We start from the raw sequence: 27,663 nt of genomic DNA, 5'->3' as shown, positions 1-27,663 counted from the left end.
GGAATAAACGGATTAAAATAAAAGCTACTGTGACTTACATACAGTTATGTTTGTAAGAGTGACTCTAGCAAAAAAAAATAAGTCCTCCTTACAACATCTCTCTTTTTTTCATTGCTGAACCAAATTTGCTTGGTCAGTGTATCAGCGTAGCATTGTCCTGATTGTGTAAGGACTTTGACATCTTTACAGCCTGCTTCACTATGCATAGCTCTTTATTGGTGTCATGCCCTCACTGTCATTGCCAAGCACCCTCCTGTCGGAATTTTATTTGTGTCCCAGATGCTCATGCTGGACTGTATCTTCTGCTGTCTTATCGCCATCCAGTAAGATAGATTCTAGACCGAGAAAATCCCACAGAGGTTTCAATTTCACATATTCTCATTATTTCAGTGAAGATGTGGTCCTTAGCCACCTTCTGGCTAGGCGATGATGATGACAGTAAATGAGAAAGAACACAGTGCTGTCCCACATTACTGTATTGCATCAGCTCTGCAACGCTGACAGAAACGAAAACAACTTCTGTCAGTTAATTTAGTACAACTCAAGAGATAGGTGGGCAGCAAGGGCCATCAAACCTAGCATTTTTACAGTCACTTTTGTGAACCAAATCCAAATTTCAAAGTCTTCAGAGTTCAGAGGCAGGTACCTTATGAGATATCAACACTGCCTGGTTCACAGCCTGCTAAGAACGTATCTGCCCGTTTTACGAGCCCTGCTGAACGATTCAGCTGTGCAGGTTTGCTCTCTTGATGAGTAACGCTTGCCAGAAAACTGGGAATAGTTTTCTATTCAAAAACATTGCTTTTGCTTTCACACATATTTTTTTCCCTCCAGAGTTATCTGGCATGAAGTTAGCTACTTCCCTCCCTGCTGTGCTGCCTAAAATCTCAGTTTTTTTCAGTATCTTGAGGTTTGCAACACGGCTGCTAGCTGGCTACTGCCGTACAGAAAGGAGGGATGGTGCGTTTTAGGCATCAAAGTTCTCTCCAGCGGTACAGCCCACACCCTGATGGGCAGTATCCCGACATTCCAGCTGCCCTGGCTGGAACAGGCAGGTGCACATCACATCGCAGGATCTGGGTTACTCTGTGCAGTTGCAACTCGACTAAACACTGAAAATCTAACATGCCCAGACACATTTTAAACACACCTTTGTTAGAAAATACGGATTTTTTTAGCTTTATGGCATTTCTCTACATTTTAAGTCCCTAATGGAGCTCTGGGATAGACTTGAGTTTGGTTTTTCATATTGTTTTGTGGTGGGTTTTTTTTATGTATGAACACATTCTGTTAAGCAAGCTTTTTCTCTAATTGATTGTCAAGCAAATTCTCTAATCAATTGTCATATACTGTAATGCCATACATGAACATTGGATTAACACAGAGTCTCCTCGTGTCTTCATTTTATCAACAGTATGCCCTGATGTATCTCACTAATGATAGCACTTCTAATAGTGTCTTTTACCTGTGCTATGGCAGCTTTTGCTAATTTAGATTGAATTAACCTTCTTTTTGTGACTTGCTTTTACACCAATAAAAAGGATGGGGAAATCCAATCCATGTACAATACTGTTTAAACTCATTTTTACCTCTGTGACAACATTAGTCTCAAAATCAATCCTCTACCATGCAAAACAAGCTCCTCGCATTATGTCTGAAACGGGCTGTATGCAAGTGAGAAAGTACGACAGGCTTTAACTTCAGTAAAAATGCACCAGGGATGTGTTTTCCCAGCATTTTATTTGTTCTTAAATATATGAAAGCAAAAATAATCACAATAATCACTTCAAAACACCTTGGTTGGGAGACCAGCCTGTTGTAGGAAGCATCTCGGCACATTTAAGAGCCTGCTCTGCCAAATACTGACATCTCTTCAAAGGTCCAGGTGCCCCCAGTTCCTGCTAAGGAACAGCGGGAACTCCACAGCTCACAAGAAAAGCTCACCCTTCTCAGATTCCGTCTCAGCAGTAAAAAGCTTTTTAATCGACTCAAAAAATCCAATTCCTATATTTTTTGTGCACATTTGCTTTGATGTTCATCTGTAATCTCCCTTGACAGCTCCTCAGCAGACTAATGGTATTCTATATTAGGAAGAGATCTCTTATCAAGCACCTAATCTAAACTTGCCTGCCTTAGTTTAGCTGAATCCATTGATCTTCAACGTAGCCCTAGTCAAACTCCCCAGATAAGGCTTTCCCCATCCTTTATACTACTTTGTCTCAAGTATTTGAACAGAACTTTTAAGGAAGTGAGACAGCAAACGGCTCCTAGAAAAAGCAAGCACATTGAAGTGACAGACTCGATATAACACATACCGCTACGTGTTGCACTGAGAGCATGTCTCAAGTCAGGCTATGACATTGCACAACTACTGACTGTACCTGAGATGACAAAACCTGTGAAATCTCAGTACGGGCCCTTATTGATCGCTCTGGATATGCACCCACTTTTTATGAGCATATTAGATGAATGCATTACCAGTTTGCTGAATTGTGCATGCCAAAGCCTGTACGTACAAACAAGATGCACGTGTACATCACGGGCACAGTCAGTCGTAGCACAGACATGTGCACACAAGAACTGAAGCCTGGCCAAGGGGGGCCATCCTTGACTTTTTTTTTTCCGAGTAACACACATATAGCCAGATACGGACAGGCATAGGGAGGCAGCTAAGCGTAACTGACCACAGAATAGACAAATCTGTAATTACAATCAGTGAGAGCAAAAGGAATCACTTCAGTAGGAGGTTTTTGGAAGAGGGCAAAAAGTACGAGGCAGGATTAAATGGGCTTGCAGGTGGGGACTGGGGAGTTTAGAGAATACAGGTGAATCTTTGGTGATTTATATGTATTTCTCTTACTCTCTAGTCTCCTAAGAATGTTAACTCATTCATACATTCAAGCATTTAACTGACATTCTATGCTTTTGCAAAGCAGCTTTTCAATTGTATTGAAAAGGTGTTGCTAACTACTAACGGTTTAATGAAGTTATAGTAATGAGTTATTTAACCGGTACCACAAATTAACTAACTGTCCATTTCTAGTGCATCTATTTATAATTCAGGGAGGGGAAAGCTATGTTGTTTATTTTACATTCTGCTCTGCAAACAACTGCTCTGTTTATGTTCTGGAGGCATGGTCAGGAGCACACGAAGGATCTGGCATTCAGTTAATACCAGCAAAAGTAACACTGGAGAAAAACATTATAAACTAGACTGCTCTGTGCTTTCAAATGCAAGTGATTTTAACCTACTGAATCTGAATGCTTTGTTGATTTATATTGAAGCGAATTTTCTGTCTCCTAGCAGACTGTTACTATCAGCTGTCACTGGTGTTATTTCATATACAATTTTCTATTGAGTATTAAGCATCAGCAGAAATTGATTTCTACTATATATTAAGCTATTTTACACTCCTATGGCATATGAATGCAAAATAGCTGTATTCCTCTCTTTTCTAGTTGAGTTTCAATATTTTCAGTTTTCAAGTAATCATAACAAGGTCTGCAGAGAAATAAACCAAACTGCAACCAAAAATTCATAAATCTTCAGGCTTTCCCAACATGTTCTTATTCATAACTGGCTTCTAGAAGCCACACTGTTCCCTATCAATTGAGCAGCGATCCAGGCTTTCAGCCTTCTAGCTATGCTGAAGAGCTACATTTGCAGAATAAATATTAGCAATGAATTTTAGTATAGCTGAAAATAAATATACAGCTTATATTCAGCAATGAAATGAAGCTGAAGTGAACAGTGAGTTACTATGTAAGATTAGTTCTAGGAATGTAATCTTTACAGATTCTTTGTCAGATTGATTTAGGCAGGCACAGCTCACTATTCTGAAGCATGCATCTCTATTTCAATAAAAAAATGTAGGGGAATAAAGTCGGCAAGAGGCAACACTAATTCCATGCCACCACCCTAAAACAGAATTGCTTCAGAATATTCGGAAAGACTCATAGTTGAAAGGAACAGAGGCTGCAGAAAAAGCTCAAGCACATAGTTACAACAATAACAAAGCAATTCATCTATGCCATGCAAGCACTTAGATGTAAGGCTAAAAACAACAGAGTAAAACACAAAAAGTTGTTTTAAATGTGCAGTATCAGTTCCCCTTTGGGTAGTCAAATTTGCTAATTTTTGCCTTCAACCCCACGCTTCTCCGGCGGCAGCCACTGCACCAATAGCACGTGGCTCCCTCCAGCCACAAAGCTGATGCTGCTCCTCGGGTCATGCTGAACAGCAGTGCAGCCAGCATGCTCCTGCTCCCCCAGGACCGAGAGCATCACCTTCGGCAAGGGACCAGCTCCACCACCACGCCTGGGATCTTGAGTCTGCTTCCAAACCTGAGTCTGATCAGTCTCGAAAGCGGCCGTAACGCTACGAAAGTACAATGAACTACAAGAAATACCAGATGATTACAATGGATCTGCGTAATGGATGGGTAGATAAATATATCCTGGGCGTGGGCGACAGTGCAACAGATCCTGCACCTTTAAAACTTGAAAAAGCAATTAAAAACCAGTCTCCTAGACCTGCACTACAGCATAGTAATAAAAATGTATATATTTAAAAAGGCTAAATATATATATTAGAATATATATATTTAAAAAGAGAGATATAACAAATATTTTGACATGGCATTTTTACAGCACGTAGGAACATTTAATATACGCGCCTTGTAGTTCTCACAAACATATTGGTGCCATTAGAATTTAAGTATCTCTTCACATGGGCCATATTCACATCTCAGTCATACTGGCATAAACCCAAACCATTTCCATTATCTGCTGACTATGAAATTGCTCTGGTTTAAACTAGTGTAACTGAGATAATTTAGCCTCTTGCTTCATTAATTTAGCAAACAAAATATTATTAAGCTGGCAATTAAATTTGTTTAGTTTTCTCCTAGAAGTATTCAAGACACACAGGGATACAAGCTATTATGTAGTGTACATTGCCAAGCTTCATTAGTACAAAACATGTTATTTTGCTCAATGCATTGAAATCAAACTAAGTTTAGTTTATTTTGCTGAATGATTTGAAATTAAGGCTAGATTTTGGTCTAATAAGGTATTTTTTCCAAGAAAGAAAATAAGCATAACATTGTCCTCTCTTTCTTTTTAATCTTAGGAAGTTGTACTTATCAGTCCTGTACGTATTATCTAGTGGAACAGGATGTAATTTTTTCTATATTTATTTTGTTATTATTGTTTATTGTCCTTTAATGACACTATGATTACAAAATTTAGTAATTCTATTTCTTTGGTTCCTAAAAATCCAGAAAGACCAACATGCACATAGAACGGCATATTGCAAAGTTTATCAGACTGACCGCCAGCTGGAGGGACAACTTGGTCAAGTAATTTCATGCTCGTTTTCTTCCATATTTTCTTTATAACTGCTCTAAGTTCTTCATTTGCTTGCTCTAGGTTACCTGTGGCAATAAAATACAAAAATGGAGGATGGCAATTACATTTCAATCAGCTGCAGTGAACAATCCTTTAGATATTAATTAGCTGTAGACAAATACTAAGACTGCGACAGGGATCCTTTGCAGCAAGCCTAAGCTACAGCTACGTGTGGTAGTAGATAATACTACAACTAAAGAGAAGAAAGGGTGTAAGGCAGCGAGTTCCTGGGGCTTTCAAATCAGTCTCTGCACTGCAGAGGTCAACCATAATTTACACATCCCAGCTCCACTCTGTCACTGCTTAATACTGTCTGCTTAAACTGTGCGGAAAGTGATGACTTGCTTTTTACAAGCGACTTTCTTGATCCGCAGCCAAGCCTCTATTTTTTTAATCATAGTGATTACTCAGTTGAACAGGCTTGAAAGTTCAGGCAACTGACTACTGAACAATTTTTCATCTCTTGCAGTGCTCACCTGAACCACAACAATGCCTGAGGGGGCTTAATCTAATTGTTTTATTATTGGCACTGGAACTCAAATTCTGCTGAGAATAGCAATAGACATGGAACAGAAAGTAGGAAAAGATGGTAAAATAATGAAAAAATGTAGGAAAATAGAAAGAAAAGTCTTTGAAATATACCACTATTTTTTAAAACCTTTCCCTCTGGCGCAAATGACAGAAATGCATTCAACTGCCAGAACTGGCCTCGACCAGATGGGGATGTTACTTTCAAGTGTGCAAAAGCTGCAGTTGCACCAACATGGGATCCAAGGCACCAAGTTAAGGAGTAGTGAGGAAGGAGCATCTTGGCTGGATAGAAAGGGGAACTCATTCAGGCCCTGCAGCAGAGCTTCTGCTACTGTGCCGCTGCTACATGGGTTTATCTGACCAGATAAAGGCATCTAATAATTTCTGAGATTTCTTGGGCTCTGGCCTCACCATCCTTTTCGTTTCATTTTCTAGCAAATCACTCCTAGCAACAGTGACTCCAACCCATGATCCAAAAGCAAACCCAGTCCAGTGAGACTAAGGCAGCCCTACTCATGTCCAACAAAATGAATAAAGTAAACTGTAACTTTTCCTTATCGTGCCTTCTGACAAATGCAGCAAAGGCTTTACAGCCAAGAACCTTACCTTCTGTTTTTATCTTTAGAGCAGTCCTAACCAAAGCAAACAATGTAGCATTAAACATGACGGTTCCATCGCTGTTTAGTGGCATATTCATGGCTACTAACCTCTGTAAATGAGAAAAGGAAAACAAATTTTGATGGAGTTTTGTTTGAAAAAAAAAAAAAAAAACCAAACCAACCACAAAATCCTGCAATGTTCATTTCTGAAAAACTGATGTATTAAAAAAAAGTAATATCCTCAAGAGGCATAAAAATTACGTCTTCAAAAACAGTTGAGTCTTCTACCCTAGCTGCCTATAATAACCACCCAATATCGCTTCTTTCTGATATTTATCACATGCATGCTTATACAAAAGCTAAAACTGTTCAGTAGTTTTCATGCGCTATTTACTGAGTTAATTTGCAAACCCTGAAACCCAGCCCTGGGCTCTGACTGTAAGTCACACTAAGCAAGTATTAAGGACAAATGCAGTTACGGAAGAGCACGCACTCCAGTTGCAGTCCAGGTTTCCCACAGGTTCCCTCCAGCCTCACACTCCATGAAGAAACACAGCACTAAGCCTGTTTGTATAAACTGATTCATTTCTTAGGGAACTCTTCAGTGATGCTGTGCATCTCTTACACTGTCTACACTGAACTAGTGCAAACGGGGCTTCCCGCTTTCAATTAGTCCATCTCTGCATTAGTGTTTGTATTTTAGAGAAGTATCGCTGTGACCCTGTCAGAACACTACTTAATCTACCAAAATCCTTTCCTAATGTCTAACTTGGATTTTTTTCTATTAGTTTAAAAGCATTACTCAATTGGATAACTTATCTTAATGTATAGATATAGGTTTGCTTTAAGTACGCCTTGGGGCATCCCACTTGAACCCAGTGTTTTGTATGTCAACTTACCTGTTTATAAAACAGATACAAAAGAAATCCAAATGACAGGTCTGTTGTAACAATCCTTCAATTAAAAGGCTTGATCTTATTCCTACTGAAATTGCTAAAACTACAATATCCATAGTTTGAAGTCCTCAGATACTCTAATAATTATTCATCTCCTTTGTGTTGCTTTCCAACTTTTTTATTAAAATGCAATTAATCCTCATTAAATTACACACCATGCCTGACAAATTCTACATTATTTTAAATTCCCTTTAATTTTCAGTCTTCTCACTCACAGCTATGTATTGTTATTCACTTCAGCTCGTTTTACCACCTTGCAGTCCCCACCCTTCAATCTCATTTCTACATTGCACATGCAACAAACTTCTCACGAACGTGCCTGTAAAAACACTGTATCAAAATTAATTCTCCATTAAACTATCACCCTCTTCTCTGTGGAACTGAAGAGAAATCAGAAATGTCACTGGGTTGAAGTACTCTTATATGTGACACTGGGTCACCAGAAATGCTGGGATGAGGTAGTTCACATATGGGACAGTAACAGGCTAGTGATGCATTTCCAGACTGACACCTTTCATTTTGATGCTCTGTTAAGAATTTTACATTGCTGTTAACTACTCAAATGAGTACCGAAAGAAATTACACTAATTTTCCTGCTTTCAGTTAAGCCTGCAAAAAACCAGGGAAACTTGAGAGTGAGAGAGACCTGGCGAACAGACAGGATCACGGTGCACGCGTGATGCATAACAAGGCAGAAGTGAATGAACGAACTGGGAGAGAAAGCTAGAAAGAAACCAGGCAACACCTACCTTGCAGGCCACGCGGTGGGGGCACAGCTTGCCAAAACCAAGAGGTGGCTGAATACGTCTCAGTAATGTAACCACATCAAGATGTTTTATCCTTCCCCTAGAACCAACACACACCAGTTACCAAACACACATCCATTCCCCCACAATATACTATGCTCTACGTTAAATCTTATCAGAGAAATGATCTAACTTACTTTGCTTCAGGGTCATACTCTGACCATATCCTTTTGAACTCATCCAAATGATGGGGACCCAGGATAGACCAGTCACGTGTCAAATAATCAAAATTATCCATAATGACTGCCACAAATAAGTTTATAATCTAAAAAAGTAATTAAGAACAATCTGCCTTAATTATTTTGAAATTAAAAAAATATATTAAATAAATAAAATAGCAGGTAGGTAGCAGGTTAAGAATTCAAACAAATTCATCTCTTAAATGATGATTTCTGGCAAATATAATCAAATGTCACAGAAAATACATGCTAATCATTTAACTGACTAACTGGAACTCCATCAGGTGATGGTGCTGACAAGAGTGTGATTCTATCTTAGAGCACTCAGTCTTTGACACAGCCTGTAACACTTTTTTTCTCTTCCTTGGTTTGCCAGGTGTCACTGCATTGAGCTAAAGAACAGAACCAATACATGTATTTGACATAGTGTAGATCTCAGGAAACAGCTTTCGTATTAATAGGATTCAAATTCATGACAAGAAGACTTCTGCATACATCTTGTTAACAACGAAGATGATACAGAACAGCAGAACGTGTATGTTTACACATTAGTTCACAAAATTCTGTTTGACCACTCTCCTTTTGCAAGAACAGTACTGTGAATAGAAAAAAAAAAATTAAAAAAATCAACCAGCTTAGACCAAACACCTGCAATGAGGAAAAACGTATTTCAAATATTATATTAGAGTGAAGAATCCATTATGCCATGGATTAGGGAGAAAGGTTACCATTCACATCTCATGTGCCACAGTTTGAGCACACTTTTAGAGACACGAATCCAAATTCTGCCAAGTTTAAACAATACAAAAAAGCATTACTAGTAAGTCAAAGGAATTGCAGCCTTATTATTCAGGAATATTTAATGATACTGTTGAGAAATGTATGAAATAATAGGTGATGAAATGACTGTTAACTTAGCTCTCAAATATGCAACCAACCACTCCAGCGTACATATAGTCAGGAGAACAGCTTGTACGTGGGAATTTAGAACCACAGCACAGTTTGGGCTGGAAGGGACCTTTAAAGGTCATCTAGTCCAACCCCCCTGCAGCGAGCAGGGACATCTTCCACTTTTGCTTTGGTTGCTCAAAGCCCCGTCCAACCTGACCTTGAATGTTCCAGGGATGGGGAATCTACAGCCTCTCTGGGCAACCTGTTCCACTGTGTCACCACCCTCATTGTAAAAATCAGTATAAAATCCAGGATTTAGGCCTGTGTATGGGAAAACAATCTTGCAAAAATATTTTGGATATGGGATCTACAATTATTCTCTGAACCCACTACTCTTTTAGTTCAGAAAAAAGTCAAAATGCCAAAGCTCATTTCTGTTAATAAGCACAAGCCGGACTCACCAAAAACGCACAAAGCATGTAAAAACTGATGAAATAAATTATAGCAAAATTGCTTCCACAAGTGTATTCTTCCCCGGGATTATAATCGGATTCTGGATCACAGCGTTTTCCAGGCAAACATGCCAGCATGATTTCCTGCCAGGCTTCTCCAGTTGCACACCTTTATAAGGTCACAAAGATAAATGAAGCATTATTTGACCAAAACAGATTAAAGATATATTAATTTGTTAAGTTCTGACAAAATTCTTGGAGCTGTACAAAGACAGATGTGAATACAGATTGTGAACTTTTCAGAGCAGGAACTACTTAAAAAAAATACAGAGCATGTTTCAGAAATTACAAACACAGACCTGACTTTGTAGACACGTTTCATAAGGTAGACTAATGCCCTATAAAGGCTCACATGTAAAAATTTGAACCCAAACCTGTGATTTACAAGGTAAATACTTATTACAGTGCAGCTGCTGTGTACAAAAACCTGTCATAAAAGCTCAAAGCATCTATTTGTAAAAGATTAATTGCCTTCTCAGCATGGTTGAAGAAATTCTTGCCTCTAACTTCTGCTATTGCATTTTTTGCATAGTTGGGTAATGCCTGTGTACAGACCCACGATTTTAAATATTTAAAAGACAACTACACACCTGCGACATTTCTGGCTATGTTCATTACCTAGTTTGAAAGGTATGAATGTCCTTACATGCTTAAAGTGACTTGGATCTCAGTGGGTGATGCCCTGGGTCTCAGATAAGGAGCGACCTGCCGGTCTTGCCAAGCAGGTTAGTAGCAATGCATAGGAGCCAAGCGGAGTTACGGAATCACAGGGAGAGAGCTCTCAACATTGCCACCTTTAGAGGCATCCCTGTTCCACGTCATTCCCTCTCCTTGCTCCGGGACATTTTGAAGCACCCCTAGCAAATGTTTACCCTTTTCTTAATCTTAATTGCATAATCCCCCTGCATCAAAATCTAGCTACCCTTGCATCAGAAAGTTCTGCCTACTGCTTATCGGGTCTGCAAATTACACCCGCTGCTTCTTGTCATCTCTTCAGCAGATGTAAAGAAGAGTTTATTTCTTTATCTTTGCAACAACCTCTCATTTTCTCAAACTGTCATCCTAGCTGTGCTTCTAAAGATTACAGTAAGGGCACAGTCTCTTTCACCTTTCCCAACACCCCCACAGTGGACACCAGGGCTCACTGTATTTGGGGTCTACATGCAGACATCACTCTGCATGATTGATGTTTCACAACACTGAGGTTTTTCACAACAGCTGAGATGAGTTTAGGTCTGGATCACCTGGATGGAACCCAGCACGCAGCCACAGAGAGTATGTGCTTGTTACACTAAATTGCTTCTCACTTGCAAACACATTTTGAGCAAATGCATGGTACGAGAGCTACTAACATTTTTCATAGATCAGTGAAATGGGAGGCATTAAGTAAGAGTTAAGGTTTGCTCACCTGAAGAGAAGCAGCACAGCTTGGGGGAAAGTCTGAAAATTGTTGTTTCTGTTTATTTGGTTGTTGTCCCTCATGGCCACTTTTCCAAATACCTACAATAAAACAGGATTTTGACTTTCATCCTAGCAACCTGTACTGTCAGAAGCTGTAGGCCTTGAAGTCTAAACTTGCTTCAGTATGTATGAAAAGTGCTTGCTTTACCCTTTTTACATTTTTCCTAATAATGATGTAATTGCAGTAAATTTATCACATGTACAAGACAATTCTTAGTAATTTATTTTGGCATCAATAAGACATTATAATACTAATACATATTCCAGTCTTTCAGTGAGAAAATACTGTTTTAAACTAGCACCTAGAGTCTTTTATTGCTATTAAAGCCCTACTATGTAAATATTGTACATACTTGTAGTAAGAAATATTTGCTGTCCTGAAAACCTTGACTCTAAATAATGAAAAAGAGATGCAAAGATGGAAACCAAAGCACAGAGAGTCTGAGCATCCTGCCCCAGCCAGGGATGGACATGTGTTTAGTTCTTCAAAATTAAATGGTGATTCCTTGGCCATGGGACTGTTCTTTTTCCCAAATATAATACATTTACATCCTCTTACAATACAGTGAAGGCTGTTACTTCATTTAGAGATTAACACCATGATGCTCAGTATACGTGCTGCTGGACTGTAAGGACATTAAGTTGCTTTTGGATAAATGATTAAGAGAAAGAATCAGGAGGAAAAACCACTCTCTGTAGCTTGTTTCTTCTCAACCCACTCAGTTAGGACCTCCCTTGGTGCTGATGTGAAGAACCTTTACAACTCTAAGAACAGAAACAACTCTAAAGTTTCATGGAACACAGAGCTATCCTAAGGCCTTCTGACAGGAAAACTGCTGTTATCAGGAGGGGGGACAACAGAAAGAAAAGAAAAAAAAGAGCCAGAATTGCAGCCCACATTCAGGATTTCTAACAGAGACTTTTGCCCAAGTGCTGACAGTCATCCAGCCATGCTCCTCAGGCACCACATCTCACGTGTGACACGGAGACTACCACACAACTCAAACCACACTGCCAACCACAGCTCCACGCTCGCTGCCTTCATCTGCTGCTTTCCTGCAGGCTGGGCAGGCCCCTCTCCAGCCGCTATCCCATACTCCCACTAGAAATGGCCCTGGAGTAAGAATTTTAGGAACAGTTTCCCCACAGGTTTCTCCTATCTAGCTGTCTCCAGTAATTAAGCCTGGAGAACCTCGTCTACCCTGTCTGCACTGCTGCTGGTGTGAGCAGTAGCACCCTCATCCCAACAGCACATTTTTACATTTTAATTTACATTTTTACATAATTTACATTTAATTTACATTTACATTACCAAAATCCTTTCCTTGTACATCTTGTACGCATCTCCTACTCTTGGTTAACCACAGGTTCAGCTCTGCCTAAATCTTTGCCTAGTTTCTCTTCCTAGCTTTATTCTTCTCATATGGGAAAGATTTTTTTAAAAAAAATAATTAAAAAGCTGGATTTTTAATGCCTGATTCCCAAAGCAAGTCTATAGTAAAAAAAAAAAGCCATGCGTTCTTTCTATACATTCATGCATAGGAATAAACTTCACAGTACATGGAAGAGGAGTGGCTCCTTTCAGCAAACCAAGATACTATAAGCTCACACCAAGCTCTTCTCTTGCATCTTTTTGGATTTTCTAACTACCAGATTCATAACCAAAAAAATATTTTTATGCACTCTGAAAACTCTCCCCTAGATACAGCACTGATATCAAAGGAATGTTTCAATAAGCACCTTAGGAAACAAGTCTGAGAGTAGCCAACACTGTACTTCTGTTTAATGCTAAAAAAATTCTGTATTTACCTGCATTCCAATGACAGCATAGATGAAGAACAGCATGGCTATCAGAAGAGCAACGTAAGGCAGAGCCTAGAAATGGGACAGATGCATTGTATTTTAATAATTTCACACAATTATTTCAATTTCCATTTTAAAAAATAATTTCTCTGTGCAACACAGGCTTTTCCAAGGTTTTTCTTCCTATGCAAGTGCTTAAAATGTTATTACCTGTTGCTCTTAATATTCTGCCACATACAATGAACACAAGCTTCATTATACTCTAAATTATTTCTGCCAGCAATCCAGGGGAAAGGATCATGTTTAGAAGTTTTTAATTTTATTTTCATTACTGATTCTGACAACACAAAGATATTCCTTCTATACAATTAAAAGAGTTCCATTAACTTCATGTTCATCAGAGTTTTCAGGAGCAAGGATTCAAATATTTATTTGCTACACTTATGAAATCAGTTTTATATACAAAAATAGATTAAATTCCTCTTTTGTAGTCATCTGATAAAATGTATGGAAGTATGAGACCTGTGTGTGTCAAACCTATCCTATCCCTTCTAGATATACCAAATATTAATTTTTTTTGAAGTACCGTAGAAATCTGATGGTAACAGCTAATATTAAACAATAAAGAGTGACCTTTGGACTCACTGAAGTAATTGGTGAAGTTTATCTTGGCATTAGTAGGCAAATATATTTAAATATGTCATTACTGATAGCATGAATTTCCAAAGAAAAGTTTTTTGCACTCTACAGGTATTGCTTCGTAAGATTTGGTGTATGAATCGTTGTAATCATAAAGCAAATTTCAATAAATTTTGCTAACCTGAAATGACTTAATAAATGTCCATAGTAAAGTTCTGATTCCTTCTCCTCTGCTAAGCAGCTTCACCAACCTCATCACCCGGAAGAGACGGAAAAAAGTGATGGAGATTCTAGCGCTGTCCTCAGAGTTCTGAAGAGCATCATGGAGAAGTCAAACCAAATACAAACTCAAACATGCAACACTTCCAGAAAAACAACATCAAATGCAAAGGTGGAAGAGGTAAGATTTGAAAATGTATCTTGAGAGCCTTTTCATCTTGATAAGCATGACATGAAAGGAAAAAATACATGCTAAAAACACAGGACCTGTAGAAATGCTTCACACATCACATGCATTTCCAAGTTTTCTGGTTTGTTAATAAGGATCATGTTGGGTTTGTTTGCAGTAGACTTCAATAATACATTGACAATGAATGCAAACCACTGCATAACACCTTTGTAGTAAGACAGTTATGAAAAATACAGAAAAAATCGGTGGAAAAGACATGGTAAAAAGAATAAACTCAAGTAAAGGTAAAACCACTGGGGTCAGTTTACTAATCTTACCCCAGACTCATCAGTTGTGACTGTTTCAGTTGGCTTTGGCTTTAAGAAATTAAAAACATTAAATATTAAAATCAAATAAAAGGTAAAAAAATCAGCTTAACCATAAACAGAAGGACATTTTTTTATTTCTAAATGAACATCTTTCAACTCAATATACTTCCTAAATAAAACATTAATATCCTTATTAAAACCTTCCCTTGAGCATTTCATGTTGGCTGACTCACATCAAAAACATCATTGGCTGACTCATCCCAAAATCTGCTAGCATAAAACATGTTTAAAAGACTCAATGGAAAGTTAATACAAAATAAAATATCTGCTCCTCCGTAAGCCAAACGAAACTGGCCATCGACTTCCACAGGTTGTATGAAACTGTAGCGGTAAGCCTAAGTAAAACTCAGGAACAAAGTCTGGGCGTCAAACTAGCCTTTCAAGGTCCCTGTTCCGCTGTGCTCTTTTTGAAGATTAATTACTTCATCACTGGAATCTCACCACATTCAAGTAATTGTGCTTTATATCACATCAGGAGCCCCCTTAAAGGGAAGTAACTTGCTTGAGTTAAGTCAGTGATGAACTCTGGGCTTTGCAGTGCTTAACGAGGGCAGATTTTCACTCTGCCAAAGGGATAAACGTTTTTTAGCCCGGTGACACAAAGGCTAACCCTCCCATGGAGGTGCAAATGAGAAGGAAATACTTGCACTCTCTCCGCACCTACGAAGTGCTCACACACCTGAGCTGGCGTAACGGGATCGGGCACGGGGAAAAGGCTTCGGGATCTGCTCGACCCTCTTGGCACAGATCTGCACAACCCTCGGGAGCTACAGGGAGGAGAGGGGCACACACCAGCTTCTTGTTCACAGGGCCAAACTCTGTGCCCTGTGCGGAAGAAACTAACTTTGCTCTTTGTAACATCTCTGTCTGTCTGTCTTTGGAGAAACTGTCTCGATATCCTAAATGGTCAGACACTAGCAAAGCTAAAGGACCAACTGTCCATGCTTTCCAGATTCACAGCAGCCTCTTCCAAAACTGAATGGCAGAGTCTTTAAAAACATTTATAGCACTGGAATAAATGGGATTCGCGACGTTAGATCCCAGTGATGGCTCTTACTCTTTGCCTAAAATGCCCTCCTTTTAAAGGGGCACCTTTCAAAAAATTATCATCACGTATAGCAGCAATAACTGTGATGCTTCCTCAGTGCTGCTTCCAGCGCACTGTGTGCATCACTCACGCTCCCCATGTACTTCACCCAGTAACACCTCCAGTATTGCTGTTACCCAAGATAAAACTTGGGAAGAAGGAAGGGAAAAGAGGCGCTCAGTGCTGAAAATACTAGCATTATATTATTAAAAAAAGTACTATGGTAAAAACCCAAGAGTAGGTAATACCTTGTTACAGTCAGATAATCAGTGGTATTTATTAAAATACATTTTGCCTATTACTTTTTTGCAAAGCATGCATAATGTAATGGTAACACAAGGGGAAAATGAGGTAAAAATAACTGTTGTTCAACTATGTATTTATGCATTAGTGCCCTGCCAGGATACCAGTATTTTCTGAAAAAAAGAGTTTTAAAGCTGTTCAAGGGATTATTGCTAAATTGATGCATTAATATTGGAAAACCCCAGATCTCCTCACTAGACTTCAGTAGGCAGAGTATTTGTAAATCAGCTGTAACATCTAAACTTCGTAAGCACTTAAATAAAATACACAAAAATATGCTGCCAATGAAAGACAGTTGCTGCACTAGAAACTCCCTGCATATGTCAACAATTTGAAATAAACTCATCAAAATATAGCTTGAGGAGAAATTCATAATCACAAACATTGTAAATGCCAAAATATCACAAAACATGGAAACAACCTTGCAAAGCTATCTACCTACATCAATCACAAACCTGTACTATGTACACAGACCCACACTGCTGTTAAAAAGGAATTTTTTTTGTGTACCAAAAAGTTATCTGAAACTTCTAAAGAAAAAGGATTTCATTACACCTTCTTCAAATGAAGCCTGAAATTTTGTGTTAATCTCCAGTGACTGACTCATGCTGAGCTTGATACAGTCTTAAACAGTGAGCAAATTACTTAATTAGCATTCAATATTTTGTATCATCAAAAATTAAATTAAGTATTTGACAGATACAGAGCAGCTTAAATTACAGTATCATCAGGAATGAACACTAAAAAAAATGAAGTAAAAATGCTGGGCTTAAGAGTTTTTCCTGCCAGCTTTTACCGGAGAAGGATTGGGCTCCAGATAAGCTAGGAACAGTATTAGGACAGCAATATGGAATGGGATAGATAAGAATGGGAAAAGGATACTTTAGTCCTACAGACTTTTATTTAATTCCTTCCCAAAAGAAAAAAATAATGAGAGGTATGCATTATGATTTGGTTATGAAAAAAAACCTCACTGAAGGAAAAGTCAGTTAGAAAACGTATTTATATCTAACTATCTTAATGACTACTTAATCCTCACTTTTGAAAATGCAGCCAGAAAACCAGATTCCCAAAACGGTGTGCACAGTTCTACTGCAGGTGCTCAGGAATGATGAGTGCAAAACCCCTCACACTTTTTATTTTGTCCGAAGGGCACTGAACGCATTTGTGCATGCGTGGGACTGCGTAACACACATGCCTCCCGTACATCGCTCATCCTCAGCTCCTCCAGCCGAAGCCGTCCTAACTGCCTGCTCCTGACGGCTGAGCTGCCACTGCTGGGAACCATTAGGATGTCATATCCGAGAGTTTATAAATCATGGACAGTGGAAAGGGCAGGCCAGGAAGGAAAAAGCAAAATACCTTGTTCACAAAAATTAAATTGTACAAAAATGCCGAGGTGGAGACAGGTGCTAGAAACAAACAATGAAAACCAACTCCTGAATCCAGAGGATTTTTTTTCTACTGGAGCTGAAAATATATTCAGCTTCAGCCCATCACTGGCCAAGTGGTTTGGGTACTGACATTTTGAGGTGAGTGTATCTAATTTTTTTCACTCTCTCTGGCATTTCCCTCTGATCATACAGCAGCTTGGTTTACATGACTAATACTAATTATAATGAAGCTAATATAGTTATATACCTCAAAGAAAACATTATTCATACTTATTTATAAAGGAAACGCTCATCCTAGAGACGAAGTTAGTTAGCATTTATGTGTGTCCATCCAGCATGAAGCAATATTAAGATCTAGAAAACTGGTAACACCATCTTCACGGACAGTAACAGACAGACGGTAACAGAACGCCTGCTTCCTGCAGATAAGGGAAAGCCATGTACTACCCAAACACAGCATCTTACTTGCAGCTTCAGTAATATCACTTGACATGCACACACGTCAGCAGGTGGCACATTATGTATGTGTGTGGGAAGTATTAGAAGAGACTTGAGCCGGGGGGGGGGGGGGGGGGGGGCACGCTGAGCAGAGAGTGTCTCTTTGGATGCCGGCTGCTGACCAGAAAGGAAAAAAAAGTATTTCCTGGGGTCAGGCAATTCACCTACAACCTCCTCTTTCCCCTCACCTCCCACCAGTCATTCCAACACTACTTGTGTCCCAAACTTCTTGGGACCGGCTGCTCAGCATCATGATTTCTTTGTCCCCCATGGGACTCTGTGATTCCTAGGACAACAGGAGTGCTTCTGGGATCACTGCTAGGAGACTGGTAATGGGCACAGCTAGAATAAATGTTCTGTTTTCACTGCTTGGCTAACAGATGCACTGCAACGAGGTAAACAAGAACACAGACTGAGTTAATTATTCCACCTTTTCTGTCAGCCACGTGCCAGCTACACTGACAGCCTCGTTCAGCAAAGCACTTGATACCTATGTAAGCTCAAGCCAATTCTAAAATACTTCAAATAGCCAGTAACAGGATTTTTCTTTTTTCTTAATCAAAGTTTAGCATAGCAGCTTTCTTCCCTAAACAATCCCAGTCCTCAAAAAAGATTAACCAATGATCAGCCTAAATTTCTGACTCGCTGATTAAAATGTTTGCTACCAATTTTGGTCAAGTATTTATTGCTGCTTATGAAAAATTTAGCACATTTCCTAAACAGTAACTCCACATTACACTCTGTATATTGCAACAAAAGTTTGAAATAAACTTCCTAACTGAAAAAGGCTGCAATGTCAAAACTGTGAACAGTGTGAAACAGATTGCATCATGCATTGGAAGCAAACTGTAGCTCTGTGTTTAAGAAAAAATAAACATGGTGAAAACCAGTGGGTATTAGTATACTGTGTTCATCAAATGCTTCTTTTGTACAGGCTGTGCCAAAGGCTATGAAAGTATGCCAACACAAATGAACACATAGTGATGATGTAATCATCATTACAAATATAGAAGGAAACATCTGCATGATAAACACATATGATGACAATAACATACATAGGAAAGCATTCAGGTTGCCAAAATATCTTCAGAAACGTGCAATATATGTCTGTCTATATACATGTATGTATATACATACACGACTCATTCGGAGAATAATTACTGGAATGTAAATGCGCTAGCAAATAGTTTTCTTCATAGTCTTACCAGTGTTCTCTATATCTCCTGTTCCACATGAACCAAATGCCCATATATATAATTTAGTTAAAATTTCGAATCAATGTGAAGAACCCCACAGTGGATTAAAAAAAATAATATTTTTTCCCTTGTAAAATATGTATTTAAAAGTCTAAGTTCATAACTAACATGTTTGTGGTATAGGGTACTATTATAATAACTCATAAATGTTCAGCTGTGCAATGAAGTAAAATTAATTTTTAGGATTAACACCTTCATAAAATCAGATCAGAAATTTACTTCTATTTCCAAATTAGTTATTGCAACACAGTATAGATTTTGTATTGCAATGACTTCATACTAACGAAAGCAAAACCATACCAGCGTGTCTTTCTGACCTATCCTTAAGCCCTAAGGAGAGACATTTGCAGAAGTCTACAAAATGTATTAACAGTGTTAAAAAATATCAATTACTAGCAACAAAATATGCCAAGTTAAGTTCTAACATACCATACTGGTGCGTAAAGTAGGATTCAAACTGAATTGCAGTGCTTTTGTTCAAAATTGGAATCCAGAATCTCTACAGGAGCTGGACATGAGGTTTTTAATCCACTCCTCCACCCAAGCCAGGTCAGCTGTCCCGCCACTTACCGGGTGAGTGGGCAAATATATAAAAATAAGCACCAGCCCTCCGGGCACACCCTCCAGTAGCAATCTAGCTAACAAAAAGAGTATCCCACTGGTTATTAAGTCAACATTATGCACTGCATAGTGCTGAAACGGTAATAACGGTGCTCCTTCTTGCCAAAAGGCAGAACATTCAATTCTGGTTTTCTGAGATTTATTTTTTTTTTATGTATGACATCGCTATTAACCTCTGTCAGTTGTTACGGTTGCACAAGCACTGAATAAGCCTCATGCATTTACATGGTGATCCAAGACAAATAGGTTTTCCCGAGGGAAGATACCAATGCTGTTCCTCTAAGCTGTATTTCAACAAAAAACTTGAATTTTACTTAACCTCAAGCATAAAATTAGTCCCATAGGGACATTTGCACAAAAAAGAAAAGTGAATGCTCCATTATTTTCTTGACATTTTGGCAGCACATGAATGGTAAAAGAAACTTAAATAAGAAACGTGAATTAAAACTTTTCTAACTACTACCGTAACAATGTGATCATGCCTCTAAGTCATCCCGTGCTGGTCATCCAAATGGTTTCTGAGCTGACAAATAAGATAATTTCTATAGAGCCAGACCAGATTGAAACTTGTCTGTGATTACTCTTTTATTTAGAATTTGCTTCCAATTTATCTCTCATTGCTTTAAGTTATATATGACCATCTCCCAGAATGGACTGACCACATCTTGTGCCTCACTGCTCTTTTAATTGAAGAGGAACCATTTTTATGACCACACAAGATCTTGTGTGTCATGTGAAACTTTTTGAAAACAAAAGGTCACAAAACTAAAAAGTAATTATATAGGGTTTAGTAGTGGTTTAATTTTTTTTTTTATCGCTATACTATATATATATATTTACTTATACATACTTGCCTCTAAAAATTTCTAAAAATAAAATGAACATGAAAATCAATTAGATTCATAAAAGAAGAACTGGTTAAAGGGAGGGATATTAAATGACAGAGTAAACTAACAAAACAATCATAGAAAATAGTGTATTGCCAAAATATATGTTGCTCTGAGGTGGTTCATTTCTGGAGTTGGTCACCGATCAGTCCTTGAGGATGCTAAGCAGTCCTATAAATTGCTGAACATATTAAAACACCAATTTACAAGGGCTCAAAAATATTCAAAACAGTAATTTCCTGAATTATACATGAACAGGAGGTTACTGGATCAGAAGAATCAGCCTCAGGGCACCATATAAATTATAATAAAACATTTAAAAAGAACAAGAAAAGGAATAACAAAATAAAAACATGACCTTTAATTTCCAGAATTTAATACTGAAATCAATGTGATATGTAACTAGAAAGTCCAACCCACTCTCTTGAAAAACATGGGTTAGATACAAACGTGTTATCTGATAGAACTTGCTGGCCTTTGGAATTAGTCTAAGCGTGCACAGCCAGACCGTCAGAACGATGCTGAGTTTTTTCCACAGCATGAGGCAATTATATATGCAAACCTATAAGAACATTTAGTTCGTCTTGAGTACATTATTTTAGGTATTCACATTCTTTCAAGTCTTCTTTTACATTGCTTAATGAAGACAGCTGTACTTATGCAGTTACAACTGCCACAAGATCCGATTTTACACCAGTGCTAGCTGTTTACACTGTTTCAGATCACCCTTCAAACAAGGCTGAGCTGCCTCAGTTTAAAAAGTTTCTACAATGGGAATTTTCACAGGTGCCATTTCAATCACACTTGGAATCCCATCAAAAGCAAAGTCTTGTTCGCCTCTCAGCAGAGCTGTAGATTTCCCAGGATCACTGTCTATGTTAGATAAAAAGTACAGGTGGAATGGCACAATTCAGGATGCCCCAAAAATATTTACATTCTATAATACTGAATTTGGATTATAGAAGTTTACAGAAAACTAATGAAGTAGGAACAGTTCAGTAGATTCAAAACAATTAAAAAAAAAAAAAAAAAAAAGAACAACCTAGAAATTTCCCTGGACACTCTGTGGTTTTCACTGTTTCATGTTGAAAATGGGAAATCAAGCCCAGAAATATACTGAAACTGTAATACGTTATTGACTTGCACAAACAAAGCACATAAAAGTGGAAAAGACCAGAAACAGACAATACTTGGTAGACAAACAGTCTGCTGTGCAGTACTAGAAGACATCAGAGCTGAGCCTTTTTTTCTCTCATGAGTATAGCATGAAGAACGGAGAAATGACAGTGGTAGTTACTGACTGTGGTGTGTACTTTTTTCTGAAGATCACTACTTGATCTCCAGGATATTTTCAAGACAACTGTGTGCATTACTAAAGTGACAGCGTTCTTCAGAGCTGAAAGCTCAGCGGTGATCAGTTACAAGCAATGCTGTCCCATTAACACTCCCCACACAGGGTTAAATACAGGGACATCTCCCATGGTTATGGAAGTACACCTTGAGCTATTTTTCAGTTTCTTCACAATCAAGTACATTATGCAGTTTTTAGGGAAAGCTATTCTAAATGATTGGTCTTTTGATGCTCCTCTGATACTATGCTCATCTACACCAGTACTACCGTGAATGGAAACAGTAGAAAATTGTAAATACTTGAGCTGCAAGTCTAAATCCAAACTTTTCGGGGGAAAAAAAACAACAAAACATCCAAAAAAACCAACCAAAACCAAACTACAAGCAGCTTTTAAGATCTGCTCTATGAAACATGATTACACTTTGAAAAATTTCTCAACAGGACAACGCAGTCCTGTGCTGACTGGCCCTCCCTGTGCGCTCAGGTTCCTTCAGTTCACAGGTAGAAAGACCCGTTGCCCACCAAGAACCCAGCAAAACAAGTCTAAGATCTAGGGGTTAGGCTAATCCTCCTGCTCCCACATTATCACATCACTCCTCTGCTGCTCCTTCCAGGTGTGCAGTTGAGACAGTCTCATATTTTAACATAACATCAGGGAGGAATTCTAAGGTGAGTCAGCCTTAAATTATTTTGATTGTGTTTACTCTTTGAGATGGCAGTGCAGACATTGCAGCTTTATAAAAAAATCTGAAGTCTTTAATGAGGGTTGATAGTGCATGCTTGAAGATATTCTGCCATCTTAAAAAAAAAAAAAAAAGATAAAAGAATACATTTGTTTTCTATATTTGGTTGAAATCAGTTTATAGTAGGTCATTACTATGCTTACCTAATATACTAGAACCAAAGAAGATTCAAAACTACGTACATCACTGTTGCTCAACAGCAGCAATTGCCACTAATTGATGCTGCCTGTGCCAAAGCTAATGTGCTTTGAAGGGAGACCGGGATGGGCACAGTGTAAGAGGTATTTCCCTTGGCAGCCGCCTTATCCACTCATTTCTGCCCTACCACGGCCCACACTTCTGCCGATACTTTGTGCTCAGCACCTCATCCAGCCAACTGTCAGGTCCTCAAACTCTTGCAGAAGCGCAGCTCACAGCTATCGGGTAAGAACGCTGTGGGCAAAGGCTGCCTAAGGTCACAGAGATGCCAGAAGAGATCCCCATCAAACCACGGCCTCAGCCCAGACCAGCTGGAGAAATCCAAGCTCCTAGCAGGTGGTCTGCTGATCTGAACAATGCACTGAAACCCGAGACTGTCTTCTAAACAGACCTTACTTGAGTGTTACGCATTTTCTTTCTTTCCTTCTCATCCTGGAATGCCTGGAACAGACCACAGCTTTTTCAAACACAATTTCTATTCCATGTTCCTGGGCAACTTTATTATCATGGTCTTCACAGTTGCAAAATCAAGGTACTATCTACATGGAATAAAGGGTATCATTTCTGCTATTGACTGAAGGAATGTGATCCTCAAAATCGGGTTCCTGGCATGAACAACTTTGGAAAATAAATTTTAAAATGTGTTTTCTCTGAAAAACTGTTTCAATTAAATGGCAACGGTAGCCACAGGATGGATTTGCTTCCCCAAAATATGACAGAGATATTGCAACTTAAATATTCGCTCACTGAAGAGTATTTATTCAAATTTGGAAGTATTTTGAAAGATTACACATATTAAATGTCCCTACTGAAAAGAAAGCATTTTGGTAAGTAATAAAGCCCACTGGGGCAAAAAAAAAAAAAGAAAAGGTATCTAGAAAATAGCTTACTAAAACAAATTTAAAGAGAAAAGCAATGTGACCAGCCAGTTCCAAAACTGTGACTGCTGTAGAGAAACACGCAAGAGGAATATCCTCAAGGAACACCAAGCAACCATTTACATCTACAGCTTTCTCCGATTAACCTGTTCTTTGATACAGGGAAAATGTGTGCATGTGTGGGATCTCCTGTGTCATGGGTATTTCTGGATAACTTAATTCTCCGAATGGTAGGCGGGTAAGATCTTCAGCAGGTGGAACACGCTAACCTCACCTACTGCGCCTGTCAGCTCCCTGAGCATTTTCAGTGGATGGGTTGGATCCAAGTCTCCCTTTTGAGGTATCAAGAAGCACTAGAGGGAAGAGGCACTTTCCTCTCAAATTTTATTTTGACTAGTTAAACAGAGAAACATCTAAGTATGGGAAGCACTTGCATGCCTGCTACAGAACTGGTATGTACTTCATTATCTCTCACTTATCATTTTGGTGATACAGCTTTCCTTGTTAAAACCAGCAAGTCAGAAAACAGGCTGAAATCAGTATTTCCCTTTTTTTTTTTTTTTTTTTCCCTTGGAAAGGGACCTTTCTCTTGTCCAAACACCTATATGGGTAAAGACGATCAGTCAAAATTTTGGTGAAAAGATGGGAGTTTTCCAAGTACTTTAAGAGTAATTCAAATTTCAAAATATTTACTGCAGGATGGGAATAGCAAAAGGAATAGGAAAAAAATAAATATTCTATTTCCCACAGTGTGGAAAGTCTTAGTTTCTCTATGTACCCTTCTTCTGCTACCTCATGAGATATGAATTCTAACATAATTCTAAAACCTGAACCTCCCACAGGAAAAAAACCCACATTATTTGTTAAACTGAGCCACTGAAACAATTTACAGAATCTTTAATTACCTTGGTCAAGCTACCTACAAAAATCACTGGGCTTCAAGTAAAATAGTAAAAGAGGTTTAATTCCTTTTTTAATGCATAAAATGTTTTAATTATTTTCTGTACACACATAGAAAAACATAATTCTCATTGTCTCACTATGCTTTGTGCATGTGCAACTATAAGGGTATACAGATTTATAACAACAGCTTGTATAGACATCTACATCAATGTTTTGGTCTTTGATTTCAGGATAAAACATACTTTTCTTAAAAATTATTTGGGGGGATAAAGTTTACATTTTCTGTATTTCTTGGTGACAGCAATTACTTTTTTAGTGCATGAACAGTTGCTACTTACATTAACTTCTGTTATAGCAATATCAACGACGCTACCAACAACAATTAAGGCATCAAAAGTGTTCCATGCATCAGTGAAATAGTGCTGTTAGGACAAGCATTCAGCAGAAAGAGAGCAAGAGAAAAACACAAACAGAAAAAGAGAAGAAAAGGACAGTGTTAAACATAGAAACACTCTAGGCTTCTCTGATGTACCACTATACAATCTAATCTTTCCCTTCCATAGCTAAAAAAAATTGGTAGAAAAAAAAAGGCTATTTATTTCCCATATCAACATAATTGACCTATGACTGGTCTGTACTCAAACTTTAGAAACATCAGATCAAAATCTGTGACTTGTCCAGATGATGGAAATAGTGGGGAGACAGAGAAAGAGAAGTAGGGACTGGGGAAAGTAAGCTGGGGTATACTCACATCAGCTTCACTGAGAACGACGTCTACTATGCTGCCAATAACGATGAGGGAGTCAAACGTATTCCAGGCATCACTAAAATAGCCCTGAACAGAGCAGGCAGGGTGCAAACGTTTGTGATTACACATGAAATGTCAAATATTTGCATACTTCTGTTTAGTTTTGCATAAACAGAAATTAGTTAAACAAAACCTGTGGTCTAATGAGAAAACAAAACAAAACAAACAATATTGCCTACTGAAGGAAAAGCAACATATATGTGCATGTGTGTGTATATATATACTTTATATATATACATGTACAGACACACACAGAGACACACGCACGCACACACACGCAGTACACATGCAGAATACACCATCGTATAAGCACAACGTTGGCAAGCGAGCCATCATCCAAAACTGGTTTTGGACTCCTAGCAAGGCTGAAAAACTCTGACATACATACCCTAACAAGCATGACAAAATCCCTTGAATAATATTTCTACAAGACCAAGCCAACTGAAACCTCCTCAACATGAATGACCTTGTGATAGTCCTAAGTGACTGGTAAAAATATTCAGAGGGTCAAAGCTCATCACTGGTTAATCATGCACAATTACTAACATGGAACTGTGCATAAATATTAGAGAACTGACTTAATCTTTCATTCTCAAACTCAGTGTAATACAGGCACTCACACTGCATTTGCAATCAGGGCCTGATTCTGTAACCAGTGCAGCCAGTGCTAGGAACCACACCAACTTGAACAATTTCATAATGTTTCTAATGCAGCCAGTCCAATGCCTGAAAAATTCATTTTCATAAATCGCTTAGTCATCCTTCTGACATTTTATGGCTTTAAATTTATCCCCTGCGTCTATGTTATTGGCGCACTGCTGCAAAGGGTTATAAAGTGCTGTCATACAATTAGATGTCCACTGGCATCAAACCTGCACATTTGAGCAAAAAAAAAGATTTCAGGAGAAACCTTGAGGTAGGTTCCAGACTCAAGTCTGTCACTGGGAACAAATCAACATGTATTACTCTGTTGAAGGCAACTCTATGGAGACAAAGTACGTAGGTTTTCTGCAATATCTGGATTTTGCCTAGTTAGTACAGAACTTTAGAACTGCAAAAATTTCTGAATTTATTAGCCAACCATAACTAAGGTATGTACAATTTATACACGTGCATTCTGCTTTCCTGGTAATTAGTTTTAAAATATTAACTTGTCAGCCACTGTTGAAGCTCTAAAAAATAAATTTAGCAAAAAGTTTAAAATGACAGGTGTGCCAGTCTAACCTTATGTCTAGTTAAACTTACTACACTGTTTAGTATAAGATAATGTTTTAGCTGAGTAGTTTGTTACTTGTGTTGTTAGCATAGAAAAGCAAAATCACCTACACAATTTTTTAGAACTGGACAGTATTCTTCTCAAGATTTTAAACAGAATTTCTAGTAACTTCATAGTTTAAAGGTCACACATGAGTGTAACCTTTGAAAAAAAGCTAATTTCATGTGGAAATTTGCTCTTTGAGATTATGAGAGCTGCTATAGAAGACAGCCCTACAGCTGTTCTAGAGAGTAAGTACTGTGCAGAGTCTGGAAAGCCTCATTATTTCGCTAATGCTACTCTCTTTTAGCTCTTTTAAAACACAAATTGCTATAATCGTTCCCTCATTTAAGGAAGGGGCTGTCAGAGGAAAACAGATCAGAGCATGATAATCACTACAGCCCTTTGACTGGGGCAAAAGCCAGTGTTCATGAATTTGGCCTCCTGAACAACCACGTCCATTTCTGAGAGCTCCTGCATAATTCCCTGTCACTCCTTCCTTACTCATCCTGCTTCACGAGAATAAGCCATTCTCAAAGTTTGTACTGAACATCACGCTGAACCACCTCAACAACACTGAAATTTAAAATTCTAAAGAGATTAGCAGCTGCCAACTAAAGAAGGAGAGCTACTCTCATAATATTCTTCCTGATCATTCATATTCCTTATTTGTCTTATTTAAAAGTAGTATCTTTCCTGCTTTTAAAACAGAGGTATTTTTATATATGTACATAATATAAGAGACTATTGGTGAACAGCAAACAGATAATCAGCACCATCCTGAGGTGTGCTATCCATCTTCCTCTACAACAATGGGAACCAAAAAAGGTCCTCTAAATAAAGGTTAATTTCAGCTACAGAAAAACTTACTTTACTAGACATACCACAAGTGACTGAAATAACAAATTCACATTTTGA

The 27,663-nt window shown here is 38.3% G+C and overlaps 1 protein-coding gene across 18 annotated transcripts in view; it reads right to left on the bottom strand.

Annotated features, from left to right (window-relative positions):
- Nucleotides 1-27,663, bottom strand: part of CACNA1D (calcium voltage-gated channel subunit alpha1 D) — a 253,243-nt gene that overhangs the window by 27,842 nt on the left and 197,738 nt on the right. For 9 of the 18 annotated variants that reach the window (XM_080384052.1, XM_080384054.1, XM_080384042.1 and 6 more), the window contains 11 exons: nt 25,434-25,517; nt 25,021-25,104; nt 14,513-14,551; nt 13,968-14,096; nt 13,154-13,219; nt 11,292-11,383; nt 9,833-9,992; nt 8,439-8,566; nt 8,245-8,341; nt 6,547-6,649; nt 5,334-5,435 (listed from right to left, as the gene is read on the bottom strand). In XM_080384052.1, the coding sequence (XP_080240178.1) occupies nt 5,334-5,435; nt 6,547-6,649; nt 8,245-8,341; nt 8,439-8,566; nt 9,833-9,992; nt 11,292-11,383; nt 13,154-13,219; nt 13,968-14,096; nt 14,513-14,551; nt 25,021-25,104; nt 25,434-25,517 (1,084 nt within the window). The remainder of the gene's footprint in view (nt 1-5,333; nt 5,436-6,546; nt 6,650-8,244; nt 8,342-8,438; nt 8,567-9,832; nt 9,993-11,291; nt 11,384-13,153; nt 13,220-13,967; nt 14,097-14,512; nt 14,552-25,020; nt 25,105-25,433; nt 25,518-27,663) is intronic. The other 9 variants (XM_080384045.1, XM_080384044.1, XM_080384050.1 and 6 more) reach the window with 6 other exon arrangements.

Source organism: Falco punctatus (genome assembly GCF_963210335.1).
Source record: "Falco punctatus genome assembly, chromosome: 4".
In the NCBI taxonomy this organism is placed as follows: Eukaryota; Metazoa; Chordata; class Aves; order Falconiformes; family Falconidae; genus Falco; species Falco punctatus.
The sequence above is the reverse complement of the archived record's forward strand: the minus strand, read 5'-3'. Positions and strand labels throughout refer to the sequence as shown.